A 19467-nucleotide genomic window follows, 5' to 3' on the forward strand; every position below is an offset into this window, starting at 1 on the left:
TAACTCTTGGAACTTTTTTCAGTAACTGGGTAGTTGGTGGGATTTTACACACACACACACACACACACACACACACACACACACACACACACACACAGCACAGGGTGAATTGAATAGGATGGGATCATATCTTAAAATAATGAAATTAAGCAGTGAGAGAGAAATATATTGGGAGGAGAAAGGGAAAACGGAATGGGACAAATTATCTCTCATAAAAGACAAGTTAAAGACTTTTCAGTGGGGGGAGAAAGAGGGGAGGTGAGAGAAAAAAACATGAAGCTTACTCACATCACATTTAACTAAAGGAAGGAATAAAATGCACACTCATTTTGGTATGAAAATCTATCTTACAATACAGGAAAGTGGGGGAGAAGGCGATAAGCAGGGTGGGGGGGATAATGGAAGGGAGGGCAGTGAGAGGAGGGAGCAATTTTGGGGAGGGAGAGGATCAAAAGAGAGAATAGAAGCAACAGGGGGCAGGATAGGATGGAGGGAAATATAGTTAGCCTTACACAACATGACTATTATGGAAGTCATTTGCAAAACTACACAGATACGGCCTATATTGAATTGCTTGCCTTCCCAAAGGGAATGGGTTGGGAGGGAGGGATGAAGAGAAGCTGGAACTCAAAGTTTTAGCAACAACTGTTGAGTATTGTTCTTCCAAGTAGGAAATAAGAAATACAGGTAATGGGGTATAGAAATTTATTTTGCCCTTCAGGACATAAGAGAAGATGGGGATAAGGGAAGGGAGGGATGTTTGAAGGGAGGACAGGTTGGTGATAGGGGTAATTAGAATGTTCAGTGCTTTGGGGTAGGGGGAGGGGAGAAATGGGGAGAAAATTTGGAACCCAAAATTTTGTGGAAATGAATGTTGAAAACTTAAATAAATTGAAATACAAAAAATAAAATAAAAAATGTGGCTGCTTTTTAATGCAAAGCAGATGCGACTTTAAAGGTCTGGAGTTTTTAATACCTTAATATCCCTCTTTAAATGTAAATGGAGAGCACAAATCACAACTGCAGCCAAATGATCCCAATACATAGTCAGTGAGCTGCCAAGTGACCTTATAACTACTTTGTTTGTCTTGTTTTGATTTTTTATTAAGGAAATTCTCTATATGTCAGGACAGTCTGGCTTTTCCAAACATTTACAATACCTATATTAACTTATTCAGTGGGAAAAAATTAGAATGATGAGTGGGGGGGAAGAAAAGCAAGCTAGGGTAAAGCAACTCTCATACTCTATTTTCAGCCATAAATTTGAAAGGGGCAAAAGACAAGATATCACACAGGACTTTCATTTCATATGAAGTACATAAATTGTGACTTGTGCTCTCCATGTACATTTAAAAACAAGCATAAAGACAGGTAAAAAGGATATATATATATATATGTATATATATATATATATCCTTATTTGTTGATTGTAATGTTTTACTTGGAAAATTGTAGGAATCAGCAAAGATGTGAAGTTGTTCACTTTTTTCAGTCATGTCCGACTCTTCATGACTCAATTTCTTGGCAGGTTTTCTTGGCAAAGATATTGGAGTATTTTGCCATTTCTTTCTCCAAAAGATACGAAACCAGACCATTAATATCTTAAGCAAAGTTGCAAGCTACAAAAAGCAACTGTATTTCTATATAAAAATAACAAAATCCAGGAGGCAATAATAGAAAGGGAAATCCCATTCAAAATAACTAAAAAATGCATAAAGTATTTGGGGATTAATCTACTAAAGAACACAAAGGATTTGCACAGATTTGATTACAAAGTGTTCCTTAAAGAAATGAATAACAACTTCAATAGTCTGAGGAATATTCAGTGCTCTGGGCTGGGCCATGCCAATATAACAATACTACCAAACTTAGTTTACATTTTTAATTTTATATCAATAAAATCATCAAAGATAATTTAATAATATTTTATTTTTTCCAAATTACATGTCAAGACAATTTTTAACATTCTATTTTACAATATTTTGAGATCCAAATTTTTCTCCCTCTCTCCCTTTCCTTCCCTCCCCTCTTTAAACTGGTGGCAATTTGATATAGGTTACACATGTGCTATCATGTTTCCCATATTAGTCACAGTTGTGAAGAAGAAACAGATCAAAAAAAAAAAATGCAAAAAAGAATAGAGTAAGCGAAAAAAGTATGCTTCAATCTGCCTTTGGAGTCCATCAGTTTCTAATCTGGATGTGGATAGGCATTTTCCTTCATGAGTCCTTTGTACTTGTCTTGGCTCTTTGTGCTGCTGAGTCATTCATAGATGATCATCATGCAATTTTGCAGATACTGTGTACAATGTTTCCTTGGTTCTGCTCATTTCACTTTGCATCAGGTCATACAAGTTTTTCCAGGGTTTTCTGAAATCTACCTATTCATCATTTCTTATTGCACAACAGTATTCCATTACATTCATATACCACAGCTTGTTCAGCAATTCCTCAACTGATGAACATTCCCTCAATTTCCAATATTTTGCCACCACAAAAAGGCTACTATGAATATTTTTGCACGTGTAGGTTCTTTTCCCCTTTTTATGATCCCTTTGGAATATAGACCGAGTAGTGCTATTGCTGGATCAAAGAGTATGCACAGTTTGGTTAGATCACTTCACAACTCCACCAATGGTGCACGTTAGTGTCCCAAATCACTTCCAAAATTTATCATTTTTCTTTTTTGTCAATTTGCCAATCTGATAGGTGTGAGCTGGTACCATAGAGGTGTTTTAATTTGCATTTCTCTAACCAAAAGTGATTTAGAACACTTCTTCATATGCCTATTGATGGCTTTAATCTCTTCATCTAAAACTGCCTGTTCATATCCTTTGACCATTTATTTACTGTGGAATAGTTTGTATTCTTATAAATTTGACTCAATTCTCCACATATATGAGAAATGAAGTCTTTAACAGAGACACTTGCAGTAAAGATTGTTTTCCAGCTTTCTGCTTTTCTTTTACTCTTGTTTGCATTAGTTTGTTTATGCAAAATGCTTCTAATTCAATATAATCAAATAATCTACTTTACATTTTATACTGCTCTCTATCTCGTTTGCTTATGAACCTATTACTCAATTTATCCTTTAAGAATTTGGATACTATACGCCTTGATGGATATATATTTAGTATTGATATTACTTCACTATCTATTATTATCCTTTTAGCAAGATGTAGTTTCCTTTCCTTACCTCTTTTGAGTAGATATCTTTTTGCTTTTGCTTTGTCTGAGATCAGGATTGCTACCCCTGCTCTTTTTTATTTCAACTGAATAAATTCTGCTCCAGCCCCTTACGTTTACTCTGTATGTGTTTCTCTGCTTCAGGTGTGTTTCTTCTAAATAACATATTGTAGGATTCTGTTTTTGGACCCACTCTGTTATTCACTTCTGTTTCATGGGAGAGTTCATCCCATTCACATTCACAGTTAGGACTACTAACTGTGTATTTCCCTCCATCCTATTTTCCTCCTGTTTATCCTCTCTCCTTTCACCCTTTCTCTCTTCACCAGTGTTTTGCTTCTGTACATCACCTCCCCTAATCTGCTCTCCCTTCTGTCAATCCCCCCACCTTTACTTAATCTCTTCCCTTCCTACATCCCTCTGAGGTAAGATAGATTTCTGTATTCAATTGACTGTTTATGTTATTCCCTCTGTGAGTCAATGCTGATGAGAATAAGGTTCAAGTAATACCCATCACCCACCTTCCCATCTTTCTATCCTCTGCAATAGGCTTTTCATGCCTCTTCATGTGGAATAATTTATTCCATTCTATCTGTCCCTTCCTTCTGTACCCAATGTACTCCTCCTCCCCATTCTTTAATTATTTCTATGTCATTCCTTCAGATTCACCTTAGACTCATACCCTCTATTTACATTCCTTCTTACTGTACTGTTAGGGATACAATTTTGAAGAATTACAAGTATCATCTTCCCTTGTAGGGATGTAAACAGTTCAACTCCATTGAATCCCTTATGTTTTCTTTTCCCTTTTTACCTTTTTAGGCTTCTTTTGAGTTTGATATTGGAGATCAATTTTTTTTTGTTCAATTCTGATCTCCTTATGAAAACTTTAAATACTTCTATTTCATTGAATGAATTTTTTCCCTTGAAGTATTGTTCTTAATTTCATCAGGTAGGTGATTCTTAGTTGTAGTCCTAGCTCCTTTGCCTTTCAGTATATCTTGTTCCAAGACCTCCAGTCTTTTAATGTTGCAGCTTCTGTGTATTCCTGATTGTGGCACCCTGATATTTGAATTGTTTCTTTCTGGTCACTTGCAGAATTTTCTCCTTGTCCTGATAGTTCTTTAACTTGACTAAAATGTTCCTTGGAGTTTTTATTTTGGGATGTCTTTCCTGAGGTAATTGGTAGATTTTTTTCAATGCCTATTTTGCCCTCTGGCTCCATGATATCAGAGCAGTTTTCCTCGATAATTTCTTGAAAGATGCCGTCCATACCTTCCTTTTGATTATGGTATTCAGGTAGTCCATTGATTTCTGACATTGTCTTTCCTGATTTACTTTCCAGGTCAGTTATTTTTCCAATGAGGTATTTTACATTTTATTCTATTTCTTCATCCTTCTAAATTTGTGCAATTGATTCCTGATATCTCATAGAGTCATTAGCTTCCACTTGCCCAATTCTAACTTTTAAGCTGTTTTCCTCAACATTTATATTTCCTTTTCCATTTGGCCAATTGTACTTTTTAAGGAGTTGTTTTCTTCAGAGAATTTTTGTGTCTCCTTTTCTATTTGCCCAATTCCACTTTTTTAAGCAGTTGTTTTCTTTCATAATTCTCTTGTATCACATTCATTTCTTTTTCCAATTTTTATTCTACCTCTTATATGATTTTTAAGCTCTTAAATGAGTTCATTCTGGGCTTGAGATCACTTCCTACTGTTCTTTGAGATGTCACCCATAGGTTGTTTTGACATTGTTGTCCTCTTCTGAGTTTGTGTCTTCATCTTCCCTGTCACCATAAACATTTTCTATCATCAGATTCTTTTGTTGTTTTTTGTTGGGGTTTTTTTTGCTCATCATTTTCGGCCTTCTTCCTTTCTTTTAAATTGGAGTTCTGCTTCTGGAATGGAAGGAGAACAACCTCAGGCTTCTTGTGTCAGAGGCTACAGGCCCTGGCTATTTACCTGATGCTACACTGATGTGGCCTAAGGGGAGTCTCTTACATCTAGTGGTGTACCGAGGAGATGGGGTGGGGGAGTTGCTAACATTGTGGGAGTCCATAGGGTTCTGGCAGCTCCCCTAGTACTGTGCTGGGGTCTTAGTACTGGTGGCTGGTATGTGCTGAGGCTGGTGGGGTATTTCTGAATTTCTCCAGCCTATTCTGAAGCACGTGGAGGTCTGGCCAGTGGAGGCAGCCTGCTTTTCCAGAGCTACACTGAAGCACTTGGTGATGGTCAGCGCTGATGGTTGCCTGTTTGCTGAGACATCCATAGGGTTGGCATCTACCAGGGCTATGCTGAAGCATGTGGCAGATGACAGAGTTGGAGGATGCCCATTCCCCTAGGCACATGCTGAGGCATGTGGGGGGTCTTGATGTTGGTGTCTGCCTGCTCCACTGCACTGGGGCTCAGGATCTACTGCTGGTGTGCTGAGGTGGGGCTTGTACCAGCTTGCTGGGATACTTCCTGTCCTGGATTGTGTTCTCTTTTTGCATAAGTGAGACAGACTTTCTTGCCAATCTTCCAAGTTTCTTGGGTTAAAAGAGTGTTTCACCCCCATCTTTTTGCTGGTTCTGCTATTCCAGGATTTCTTTGGGGGATCTATTTTATAGTGGTTTGGAGGTGAATATGGGAGAGTTCCAGTGTTTTACAGAATTACAGTGATTTACTGCTTACTCTACTATCTTGGCTCCTGGAAGTTCTCAAAGACACTTTATATGAGAAAAAATCGCAAAATTCATTTAGAAAAACAAATGATCAAGGGAAATAATGAAAAGAAATGAGGATAAAGGAGAATAGCACGTCTACAGCTTGAACTGTATCAGAAAACAGAAGTCAAAAAAATCATCTGGTATATGCTAAAAAAAAAAAATAGAGTAGATTAATGGAACAGAATAGAAAACATCAGGAAACACAAATTACATAGGAAAGAATTCCTATGTGATTAAAAAAAAACCTGCTGGGAATCCTGGAAAGCAGTGTAGCAGAAATTAGGTGGAGGCAAACAGTGTTCACTATAGTCCACAATATATTCTAAATAGCCATGTGATTGCAATATTTTAAAGTGTATCCTATAAAATAATTAGAGAAGTAAATGACATACCTCCCTAAACTATGAGCAGAGATGTATTCTTAACCAAACAGGAGTAATTACAAAAAATAAAACTTCAATTACATGAAACTGAAAAGTTTCTGCACTAACAAAATTAATGCACCTAAGATAAGGTAAACAACTGAAAGGGGGAAAAAAATCTTCATATCAAATTTCTCTGATAAGAGTTCCATTCCCCAATAGATACATAAGTGGACAAAGAAGATGAACAATTCTCAAAATAAGAACTATAAACTTATAGCATTAAAGAATACTCTGAATCATCAAAAATAAGGGAAATATACATTAAAACAACTTCAGACCTGGCAAAATGACAAAGATTGCAAAAGAAGGAAATGGTTAAGGTTGGAGGGAATGTGGGAAGAAAAAACAAGACACACTGGTGCATTTTAAAGGAACGATGAATTGATACAATCATTTGGGAAAAAAAATTGGAATTAAAAAAAGAAATGAAAAAGACTATAGGCTCTTTGTTCCAGAAACTTAATTATTAGGTTAATTCCTTAAGGAGATCATTGATAAAAAGAAAGTCTCTATATAAATTCAAATATATATATATGCATATATATATGTATAGCAATTTTTTTGTGATAGCAAAGAATTGTAAATAAAGTAGATATTCCTCAATTGGGAAATAAATTGGGCTGTGAGTGTAATTAAATATTAATGTGTTGTAAGAAATTATGAATGTGAGGAATGTAGAGAAGTATGGAAAGATCTATATGAACTGATGCAGAGTGAAAGAGAACCAAGAAACCAATACACACAATTACTAAAATAATATAAACAGAAAGAAAAACTAAATACACATATACACACAAATCAAAAGTGAATGTTGTAAAATTATAAAGAACAAACATGACTTAAAAGAAAGATATAAGAAGACACCCCCATCCCATCTCTTTGCAGAAGTCCAGAAATGTTGCACAATGCACATACTCTAGACATTCTTAATGTATTTTGATAGTGATGCTGATTTATTCTACTTTTTGTATTTTAAAAATACAATTGGTTATATGTGATCACTCTGGGATAAGGAAAGGGAACAGAAGAAGAGAAATGGGTGATATAAAAAAGAAAAGACCAATTAAAAACTTATGACTAGTACTCATATGAGTTTACACATTATTGTGTTTTGTCATTATCATGTACTTGGTCTGTTCTAATTTTTAGGGATTTTATTAGGTGAGCAGTTTGTTTTTTGTTTTTTTTTATTTCTTAAGCCAATCTGTTAATTCCCTATTCAATTCTGTATTCCATAGTTGCCTTTTCTTTTCCATTTTTTTCCTTCTAGCATTCTCACCTTATTTAGTAAAAGCTCTTATGTGGGAGTAAGGCAGTTAACCATTTCAACACTTGCTTCTATACCATAAAGTAGGCAAAGAAAATCAAATTGCTCAAAGCAGTACAAAAGTATATCATTGTAAAAACAAATGACCTGGAAAACAAATTGAGAAGAAAAAAAATTAAAATCATTGGATCACCTAAAAGCCAGGCTTTTTAAAAAAAGAGTCTATATATCATATTTCAAGAAATCTTTTTTTTTTTAAATTTAACTTTTAACATTCATTTTCACAAAATTTTGGGTTCCAAATTTTCTCCCCTTTTGCCGCCTCCCCCCACCCCAAAACTCCAAGCATTCTAATTGCCCCTGTCTGCCAATCTGCCCTCTCTTCTATCATCCCTCTCTGCCCTTGTCTCCATCCTATACCTCTTTACCTTTATTTCTTATTTCCTAGTGGCAAGAACAGTACTCGGCAGTTGTTCCTAAAACTTTGAGTTCCAACTTCTTCTCCTCCCTCCCTCCCCACCCCTTCCCTTTGGATGGCAAGCAATTCAATATAGGCCAAATCTGTGTAGTTTTGCAAATGACTTCCATAATAGTAGTGTTGTGTAAGAACTAATTATATTTCCCTCCATCCTATCCTGTCCCCCATTACTTCTGTTCTCTCTTTTGATCCTGTCCCTCCCCATGAGTGTTGACCTCAAATTGCCCCCTCCTCCCCATGCTCTCCCTTCCATCCTCTCCCCCACCCTGCTTATCCCCTTATCCCCCACTTTCCTGTATTGTAAGATAGGTTTTCATACCAAAATGAGTGTGCATTTTATTCCTTCCTTTAGTGGAATGTGATGAGAGTAAACTTCATGTTTTTCTCTCACCTCCCCTCTTTATCCCTCCACTAATAAGTCTTTTGCTTGCCTCTTTTATGAGAGATAATTTGCCCCATTCCATTTCTCCCTTTCTCCTCCCAATATATTTCTCTCTCACTGCTTGATTTCATTTTTTTAAGATATGATCCCATCCTCTTCAATTCACTCTGTGCACTCTGTCTCTATGTGTGTGTGCATGTGTGCATGTGTGTGTGTGTAATCCCACCCAGTACCCAGATACTGAATAGTTTCAAGAGTTACAAATATTGTCTTTCCATGTAGGAATGTAAACAGTTCAACTTTAGTAAAGTCCCTTATGACTTCTCTTTGCTATTTACTTTTTCATGCTTCTCTTGATTCTTGTGTTTGAAAGTCAAATTTTCTTTTCAGCTCTGGTCTTTTCATCAAGAATGCTTGAAAGTCCTCTATTTCATTGAAAGACCAATTTTTCCCCTGAAGTATTATACTCAGTTTTGCTGGGTAGGTGATTCTTGGTTTTAGTCCTAGTTCCTTTGACTTCTGGAATATCCTATTCCACGCCCTTCGATCCTTTAATGTAGAGGCTGCTAGATCTTGTGTTATCCTGATTGTATTTCCACAATACTTGAATTGTTTCTTTCTAGCTGCTTGCAATATTTTCTCCTTGACCTGGGAACTCTGGAATTTGGCCACAATGTTCCTAGGAGTTTCTCTTTTTGGATCTCTTTCAGGAGGGGATCTGTGGATTCCTTGAATACTTATTTTGCCCCCTGGTTCTAGAATCTCAGGGCAGTCTTCCTTGATCATTTCATGAAAGATGATGTCTAGGCTCTTTTTTTGATCATGGCTTTCAGGTAGGCCCATAATTTTTAAATTGTCTCTCCTGGATCTATTCTCCAGGTCAGTTGTTTTTCCAATGAGATATTTCACATTATCTTCCATTTTTTCATTCTTTTGGTTTTGTTTTGTGATTTCTTGGTTTCTCATAAAGTCATTAGCCTCCATCTGTTCCATTCTAATTTTGAAAGAACTATTTTCTTCAGTGAGCTTTTGAATCTCCTTTTCCATTTGGCTAATTCTGCTTTTGAAAGCATTCTTCTCCTCATTGGCTTTTTGAACCTCTTTTGCCAATTGAGTTAGCCTATTTTTCAAGGTGTTATTTTCTTCAGCATTTTTTGGGGTCTCCTTTAGCAAGGTGTTGACTTGCTTTTCATGCTTTTCTTGCATCTCTCTCATTTCTCTTCCCAGTTTTTCTTCCACCTCTCTAACTTGATTTTCAAAATCCTTTTTGAGCTCTTCCATGGCCTGAGCCCATTGAGTGGGCTGGGATACAGAAGCCTTGACGTTTGCGTTTTTCCCTGATGGTAAGCATTGTTCTTCCTCATCAGAAAGGAAGGGAGGAAATGCCTGTTCACCAAGAAAGTAACCTTCTATAGTCTTATTTTTTTTCCCTTTTCTGGGCATTTTCCCAGCCAGTGACTTGACTTCTGAGTGTCCTTTCCACTCCCACCTCGCCTCCAGATCCACCCAGCCAGCACTTGGGGTCTGAGATTCAAATGCTGCTCTCCAGCCTCAGGGCTTTGGGCAGGGGCAGGGCTGCTGTTCAGTGTGAGACTAAGTTCAGGTGCTCAAGTCAGGGCAGGGCTGCCTCACGGGCTCCGTTCCCTCAGGGGGTTTATGCAGAGACCTTGAACAATGGATCCAGGCTCCTGCCTGCTTGGGGAGCCCTGGTCTGCTCCCGCCTCTGCTGCTGCCTCCCGAGGGGGCCTGAGTTATGGGGGCACCCCACTCCCCTCTCGACCCGCCAAAGAGACCCTCTCACCGACCCTTGTCACCTGTGGGTGGAGGGACCCGCGCGGCTGCTGGAGATTCCGTCCCTGAAGCCTGCTCGGATCTGCTCCTTTCAGCGCTGCGCTGCCGAGGCAGGGTTGGGATCTGCTCCAGGTCTGGGGCACAAGGCATCTTTTGCGAGAGGTTTTCAGGCTCTCTGGAGCAGAAATCTCATCCGCTCCATTCTGTGGCTTCTGCTGCTCCAGAATTCGCCCGTGGTTCTTTTTGTTACAGGTATTTTATGGGCAGTGGGTTCGGAGGTAGCGTATGTGCGTCTTTCTACTCCGCCATCTTGGCTCCGCCCGAAAGCATCAAGAAATCTTAAGAGAAAATTGTCCAGACCTCTTAGAACAATAGGTCAAAGTGAAAAATAGAAAGAATTCTCAAAAAGGAAACTCCCAGCAATGTTATACCCAAAATCTAGAGCTTTCAGGTCAAAGAAAAAATCTTGCAAGCAGTCAGAAAAAAAAAGAATTCAAGTGCAAAGGAACAACAGTCAAGATCACATACAATTTAGCTTTCACCATTATAAAGAAGCAGAGAGCTTGAAGTACAATATTCTATAAGGCAAAGAAAGTACCCTTAAAGCCAAGAACAACTTACCTCATAAAACTGTAATAAGAGGAAAACGGATTTTTGATGAAGTAGAGGACTTCCAAACATTCATGATGAAAAGACTAGTGCTACAAAGAACTTTGAAGTACAAACACAGGAGTCAAGAGAAACATAAATGGGTAAAAACATGATAAACAATCATAAAAGACTAAACATTCTAATACAGAGGGATGATACTCATGTCCCCTCTGAACCTGATCATCATTAGGCATCAGAGAGGGAATCTAATTAGATAGAAGACCTGAGAGTAGTTCTATAGTCTTGATGTTAAAAAAAAAAAAGAATAAAAAGGGAGAGGAAATAGAATTTACCAGAGGAGTGAATGGAGAAGATGGTTAGAGAAAATTATCTCCTATTATTGAGGTGTACAAATAGATACCTATACACACAAGGAGGAAGGGGTAAGGGAAATAGTAGACATTTGAACTTCACTCTCATCTGAACTGGCAAAAAGAAGGAAAGAATACACACACATAGTATGGAAATATAATTCACTCAACAAGGAAACAAAAGGGAAAGTGGAAAAGGAAGAAGGGGGAATTGGAGGGCAAATTAAGGGAGAGATCAGTGTTAAGCACAAGTAACTTGATAACAATGAACAAAAATATTTCTAGCTCTTTTTGGTGGCAAAGAATTGGAAACTGAGGGCAGGCATAACCCAGCTGGGTTATGGTATGTAAATGTAATGGAATACTATTGTGCTATAATGGTTTCTGTTGAAACCTAGTATGATCAGCAGAATTAGGAGAACAATTTATACAATAACAACAAAATTGTAAAGTCAAACAATTTTAAAAGTCTTAGAAACTCTGATCAGCATAATGATTGACCAAAATTCCAGAGGATTAATGATGAAACATACTACTCATTTCCTAAAAGACAGTGTAAAATGACATTTTTCTTAAAAAATATGGCCAATGAGGAAATTTGTTTTGCCTGACTATACATGTGAGTAACAGGGGTTTTATTTTTCTTTCTTCCTCAACTGGGAGGAAGAGAAGATGAATTTTTCCTGACTGAAAATAAAATTTAATTTTAGAAAACGAACCCCTGATGTAAAATCAAACTTTCAACTTACAAATCTTTCAAAAGGTTGATACTTACATTTTTTTCTGTTTATTAAACATTTGGCATCAAGAACTTAGCCATTTCTCAACAAAGATATGCGAAGAAAAATACCTTTCACTTTTCAAAGAGGTTTATGTGTATATATATATATATATATATATATATATATACATATATATATACATATACATATACTTATATATATAAGTGCATTTTCATAGATAGACACACCCTAAATAGCACCAATTTCTCGGACACAATATTCACCAAAACACTATGATAGTGAAGTAGAAAGTTTAATAGGAACAATATAATAAAAAGGTGATCAGGCAATTGGCATCATACTGGCTCTCAGAAACTTTCCTGGGAGGACTTATTATTATGTATTAATGAAATTATTGTGCAATAGCATCTGTCAAGGACAACTGTGTGCAGAAGGTATTCCGTCCTCTCTATATAGAAGTAGATAAATTTAAACTTTTAATATTTAGTCTCTGATAGCCAGCTTCAGGATAATAAAATATAACATATTTCTACAGTAAATGCTTTTTATTTAATATAAAAGCACAATTCACTCATACATTATAGGGGCATTTTGTATTTCAATTACTTGTTTTACCCATTTATGTGAAATTGCATGTTTTAATTAATAAATGATAACTTTTCCATTTGGAGCTAAGTGGTATCAAAAACAATTTCTCTGAACTTAGAATTTAGATTGTGAAAGTGATCAACATCACTAGATAAATGGAAAATTAAAATGTTCTATCTCCCAAGTATAAAAAGAGTAATCATATCTGTCTTATTTTCACATGTCACAGATCCCATTCAGACCTGTGCAGAATTTTCCCTCACACCAGCTGCAAGCAAAAGACAACAGTCTCTTTCCACACTTGGGTATTTTTTTGTATAATTTTCTGATGACCATTTGGGAGTATACTCATTAAAATACCTCCAGGCAAAAAACTGTTCCATAGCCTCAATGTAACAAAATAGAATTTCCTGGTTCCTATTCTCTTTTCTGGGTACAAGTCAGGTAACTTTGGAAGACACTTCAATCTTCAGAAAGCTCCTTAAGCTGAGGACACTGAGATGTAATTTGATAAATCTTTCGAAGTTGTATCTCCAGTTAATCCTCTAATAAGCTGCTATTTATTGAATCTGGCTCTTGAGCACTAAATAAAAAACTGCTACTTATGTAACCAATAAATTAAAAAAATATTACTAAAGACATGTAATGTGCCAGACACAGTGCTAAGTAGTAGGGATACAAAGAAAGGGAAAAATATGAAAACAATTCATGTCTTCAAGGAACTTACAGTTCTCATGTGGGACACAGCTTGGGAGTAAACAGGAACATCCAAGATAAACATGGAGCTGAAGAGTTAACTTTAGAGGAGAAGGTTCAAGTGACTCAAGGGCCCAGCAAGGCTTCTGACAGAAAGTGACTTGTGAGCTGAATCCTGAAAGATGCAAAGGATGTCAAGAGGTAGAGGAAAGGAGAAATAACAGTCTAAGCACAGAGGGCTGACAAGAAAAGCAAGGAGATAAGAGGTAGAATGTCACACGAGAGGACGAGAAAGCAGGTCTCCATCACTAGACCTCAAATGCTTGGAGGGGCATAAAGCATAAGAAGGCCAAAAAGGGGAACATTATCAAGAGTTTTAAGAAATTCAGTAGATAGACCAAGAAAGACCAAAGGATACACAGAATCCTACACATAAACTCTATGTATAAATAATAAGGGAATATACGTATATATATATATATATATATATATATATATATATATATATATAATGTATAATATAGATATAACATATGGACACATCATTATATACATTAGAGATGTATCTGTATAATTATATGAGTATATATGTATGTTTTAGGTGTACCTGTATAACATACCATACATGTGAGTCACATAACACATAACACATAACATGTATATTTATTCGCATATGGTGTCTTAAGATTTTGTTAATTTTTATCCTGTCCTTTCTTTACTTCAACAATACAGATGCTTAGGAGCAATGATGGTCTGTTTAGTAAAATTCTGGACAACTATAAAATAAGAGATTGTTTTTATGCCAAGATCTAGGTTTTGAAAGATTTATTGAATCTTCCTTAATCCTTGAGTTGCATATTCATTGCTATATTTCCCTCCAACTGCTGTCATTTAAATTGTCATGCAGAATAGGGCAAATCAGGGTCAGTTTATGTAAGCGGCATCAGTCTGAAGAATTTCATCAGTCTTTATTTCAAGGCATTATGCAAAGAAAACTGACATTAAGAGAGCCTTAACTGACAGCAAATGAAATCAATCAGCAAATCACTAAGCCATAATAAACTCTATCCATTTGTAGCTAACTCTTCCTTCTCCAGATCTTCACTGAGGCGGCCCATCAAATACTGTCTTTTGGCGGGGGGGTGGGGGGGAACATAGCAAAACAGCAACCTCTAAATACTTCACAATTAATTCTGCTTACAGGAGCGAAAAGTCTGAGAATTCTCAGTCTTTTATTTCTTAATTATAAGAATAAAAAGGTAATTCTCGTCGTTTTACTTATGCTTTTTTATGCCATAGAATCTAAAAATGCTATTAAAAGGTTAAGCTTTGAGTATACATTTTTGACTGTTAATACTGTAGTGACAAATTATACTCATATCATTCAACAGCTCTTCTACTCATAGTGCCCAAAGTTAATAATCAAGCTCCATACTTCTATAAGTTTTTTAGCTCAAACATGTCACAACCAGAAAAGTATTGTCACCATCTCATAAAGATGGGAGCTTACGCGTAGAGATGTTAAATAGTATGAATAAAGTGACAATAATAAGATTTGGGGGGGGAAGGGAAGTAGGCACATAACTGAAACTGTATACCGAGCACCTATCATGTGTAGGGGAATACTAACTACCTCAGCTATCTACTGGACTTTGATAAAACTCTAAAGCTGTCAAACATTTTCTTCACTGAGCATGTATTTCATGTTTTTGTTGTTCAGTAGTTTTTTAGTTGTGTCCACCTCCTCAAGACCCCACTTGAGATTTTCTTGGCAAAGATACAGGTTTAACATTTTCTTCTCAAGCTCATTTTACAGATGAGGAAACTGAGGCAAACAAGGTTAAGTGATTTGCTCTGGGTCACACGTTAGTAAGTGTATGAGGCTAGATTTGAATTCAGGAAGAAGAGTCTTCCTGACTTCAAGCTCAGCACTCTTTCCACACTGAGCCTACTATATATAGTATGTATATAGTTCCTCAAATGAAACATAAAATTTTTAGCAAAACAAAACAAACAAAAAATAAATTAAAAAAAAAAACGGAATAGAACTTCGCAATGTATTTCTGGCTCTGTTTCTGACCTCAGTACTATTCTTGAGGTCAGAGTTACATACTAGTTGTGAACTATGTTCTGTCTCCTTAATCCAAATCTCAAACATGATCCAGGTCCCAAGATAACAGGTATCTACTCCTTAACTTGTTCACTTTAGGCCCTTTTCTAGACAAAATAACTGAAGGACTGACAGAGTGAAGAACAGAACACGTTTACTCCTACCCTTTTCTTGAAAGCTAGACCAGCAAATACAAAGGATGGTGGGTCCAAGCAAGCACAGCGATTGCCTGTGCATAACTTTATTGTGTGCGGACAAGCCGAGAAAAATTTGGAGAGATTCATCATCAAACTCCTGGATACCAAATGATGATTTTATTTTATTCTTGCTAAGTTCATGAAACCATCTATTAAAGTATTTACTGAGAATTGTCATCTCCATCAGTAAAAAGAATATCCACACAAACCACATTTTAGATCCGTGAAGTATAGAAATATTTACGCTTGAGAAAGCACATAAGACAGCAAAAGACAATTTAGGAGGAAGAAGAGATAGGAAATAGGAATCATGAAGTTAAAGTAGTCGTGTTCAGTAAAAGGGATAACCATAAATATTTTCATATCTAAGGTAAACATTTAAATAAGGTAAATAAAAATCTTATCTTTTTCATGCTGCTCCTTCTCTATACAAAACTAGAAAGTCATTTCATCTAGAATTTTATGTAATTTTTAATGACTGTAATCAAAGAACCATACACAGATCAGTGTCAATTTCCCTGAAATCTGACTTACTTGCACATCTAGAAAAATGCTTAAAAAACCTCAGTTTGAGGTTAAATAAAGTAAGAAAACATACTTTGCAAAGGACATTCCATGCACATATACAAAGGGAAAAATGAGAAAAACGTTAAAAAAAAAAAGTGGGCTACAGGAAGCAAGTATCCAATGTTATTCACATCCAAAAAGTCTAAGGATGCTTGGGATCCTCTAGCCAAGTCTGGGAAGCTAGTTGGCCTGGAGCCTGGAGTCATGAGGATCTGAATTCAAATGTTGCCACATACTCTTACTAGCTGTGTGATCCTGAGCAAGTCACTTAATTCTGTTTGTACATGTGCATCTGTAAAATGAGCTGGAGAAGGAAATGGCAAACTACCCCAATATCTTTGCCAAGAAAGCCCCAAAAGGGGTCACAAAGAACTGGCCATGACTGAAACAGCTGAACAACAACAAAAAACAACATATGAAAGTCAATTTGTTTTACAAATTTACATAAGTTCTTTTATCTACTTTGTCAAAGGCCCTTGTGTGGTTTTATTTTTCCTTGTAGTAAATAAGGACACAATGAAAAAATCTTATAAGCCATAAATAGTTTGAAATAATTTGGTATCAAGTCGGACCACTGACATCAGCTCCTTGTAGGAGGGAATAATACTTTCAAACTTTTGACCTGAGTAAGGCAAAGAAATTAGAGGATTCCTCAAAACCATGGCAGAGGTCATAAAAATATTTATTTTTCTTGTTCTTCCATATTATCTGACTTCTTTTGAAGAGTTTCATCAACCAAAAAGCACTCCCCACGAGTGTCTCAAACGCAGCTTACAACATGGGGTAAGAACAGGGACTGGACCTTAATTGCATCAAGAAATTTCACATGAGGAAACTTCCTCTACAAGTATCTTAAGTTGGCATCTTCTCTCCAACTTGAAATTTCCTGGGACTTAAGTGCCCTGCCCAGGGTCATAAAGTTCATAATATAAAAGCTAGCACATATAAGTATTACATATGCACATATGCTAGCTTTCTCTCTCTCCCTCCGAGCTATTTAGCAAGTGTATTTATTCTCCTAAGGCTAATGGAAACAAATGTTAACTTATTGTCATGAAACTAATACTCAAATTGTCTTTTAACCATATGAAATACCAAGCATTAGTATGCCTTGTGGTCATGCTTCATGCCCTGCAGAAATGTTCATCATAAGGCCTTAGAATTGAAAGAGATTGTAAAAACTATCTCTCCCCATCCCCTCATATCACCAGATGAAAAAACTAAGACAGAGGGAAGTAGAGAGACTTATCTGGCCAAGATCGTGTTGTTAATTAATCACAGAACCTAAAATTTAGGAAGAGAACGTCTGGTCTATATTGCACTGATCACAAAGCCCCCTGAACGCATTGCTGCCAAGGGAATGACCAGCCTCTGTATGAAGACTCATTCTCACCCACCCCACCTTGGGGCTGAAGTTTCTTTTTACATACAGTTTCAGTCTCCTCCTCTGAACTTCTACCCCATGCTGCTCCCTCTGCCCTTCGGGCCAGGCAGAACAAGCTAAATATGGCTTTTCTGAATGATGATTCCCTGCAATACTAGTACACCTTTCTTCAGGTCTTTCCATTTGTCTTTTCTAAAACTTTGGCCTCCAAAATCATAATAGGGTGAAAAATTTCTCTTTTCGTCCCATTGAAAGATTCTCTTAGACCATGAACTTTGGCTTGTCCCAAGAGACTGACCCAGACATAATACCTACATTTCCTGCTGTTCGGTGGCTGAAGAACACATTTTCTATGGGCAACACACATGTTACACGTGGCAGATCCAGGCCTAGAACCCAGGACTCTTTAAATTCAACCTGGCATTCTTAGGTTGAAGCTGTCAAGCATTTACATGAGACAACGAATGCCATGGTGCCAACCAACCACCAAGGATTTATTTGGGGATGACTATAGCTTCATCAAGCTAATTGATTTCATTTCCAGTGGGAAAAATAAATAAGTCCTCATTGGAAGTGACTTCCATCCGCTCAAGGGCTCTCTCATGATTTCTTTGGCTTCTCCAGACTTCTGCCTTCCCCACTCCTAAAAATGCCAGACATTATACACTGTTTTAAAAATGGCATTCCTCAAACTAATAGGAGAGGCCTAAGAGTCACAAAACCAGAATTATTGATTATTACTCTAACATATTTTAAAGTAATGAAAATAAGGCCTCCAGAAACTTCAAAACTGTACAATACAAACTATGAGCACAGTTATAAGAGCAAAAAAACTGGCTATAGCAATCAGCTATTATAAAAGTCCCAGACAGTGGAATTAGAAGGAGAGGAAGGATGACGCTCAGGTTCTAACATAGAAAACTGAAAGTGAAATTAGGGCTACAGACTAAAAGTACCAAGGTCCAGGAGGGAAAAGACATCTGACAACAAAAGGAAAATGTATAATAAATAGTCATATAGGACTACAAACGTCACAGGGGCAAATAAATATCTACACTATGGTGGCTCTTGAGGCTATGTACAGTGTAATAGCTGTAATAATAATCCTGAGCCATCAAGGGTTAAAAATATGTTCAATATATTCTGTTTAAGTGAGGAAATATGTAATGTATTTTATAAAATTTTGATAAAAATTATTTATATTTTAAAACTTAATTTGCTAAAATGAGCAAGCTTCAGTTACCTGGAAAACCCACTTAAGTAGAATACATTATTGTTTAACGAAAATAAGTAACTGTTTATTATCACATAAATAATATGATTAGCATCATGCGAAGTAGAATCAAAATTGCTAAATTGCTCAAATATTTAAGTGAAACTGCCCACACTCAGGTTTTAGAATATGCAAAAAAGTTTAAAGAAACTTCATGTAATTTTTTTCAAAGATTGTTATATCAAATAGTATAATGATGTTTAAAATTCTTAGTATATCTAATAATGCTTGATAGGCTACATATAGGACACCATTTTTTCATAGTTGGATGACTTTTTTAGATTCCATTTTGTCATATACATATATATGATTTAAACTACCTAAATATAGTAACAGGACAAGAAAAAAATCCTATGCTGATGGGAATTTGGCTATTTTAAGAAACTGCTGTATTCCAACAGTCAACTGTATTTTACATATATATATGTATATGTGTATATATATTTAAAAACCATACCAAATAAAAACTATGCAATTATAGGGCAGATTACTAATGATTACAAGAATTATTACCTCTAGGATAAATAATCTGGCTTTTCAAATGTTATTATATAACTAACTTCATAATGAATCCCAACTTTTTAATAGTTTATTACAAAGGGGGACTGCAGAACGCTGGGCTAATCTTTATGCATTTTACAAGAGGTTTTGTCGTTGTTGTTATTCTTTTTGAGTGAAATGCTGTCTGAGAACAGGCACAGTTTAGGTAAT

At 36.3% G+C, this 19467-nt stretch overlaps 1 protein-coding gene across 13 annotated transcripts in view; it reads right to left on the bottom strand.

The window, feature by feature from the left end:
* The window catches only part of CCDC171 (coiled-coil domain containing 171), a 509668-nt gene that overhangs the window by 125184 nt on the left and 365017 nt on the right, over nucleotides 1-19467 (bottom strand). Inside the window, exon 26 of one of the 13 annotated variants that reach the window (XM_072655988.1) lies at nucleotides 13227-13400. The exons of the other annotated variants lie outside the window; for them this stretch is intronic. Coding sequence (XP_072512089.1) covers nucleotides 13329-13400 — 72 coding nt within the window. The 3' untranslated portion in view covers nucleotides 13227-13328. Of the gene's footprint in view, nucleotides 1-13226; nucleotides 13401-19467 lie in introns of those variants that run through there. 13 annotated transcript variants of the gene reach the window in all.

The sequence above is a fragment of the Notamacropus eugenii genome, chromosome 1 (assembly GCF_028372415.1).
Source record: "Notamacropus eugenii isolate mMacEug1 chromosome 1, mMacEug1.pri_v2, whole genome shotgun sequence".
Lineage (NCBI taxonomy): Eukaryota > Metazoa > Chordata > Mammalia > Diprotodontia > Macropodidae > Notamacropus > Notamacropus eugenii.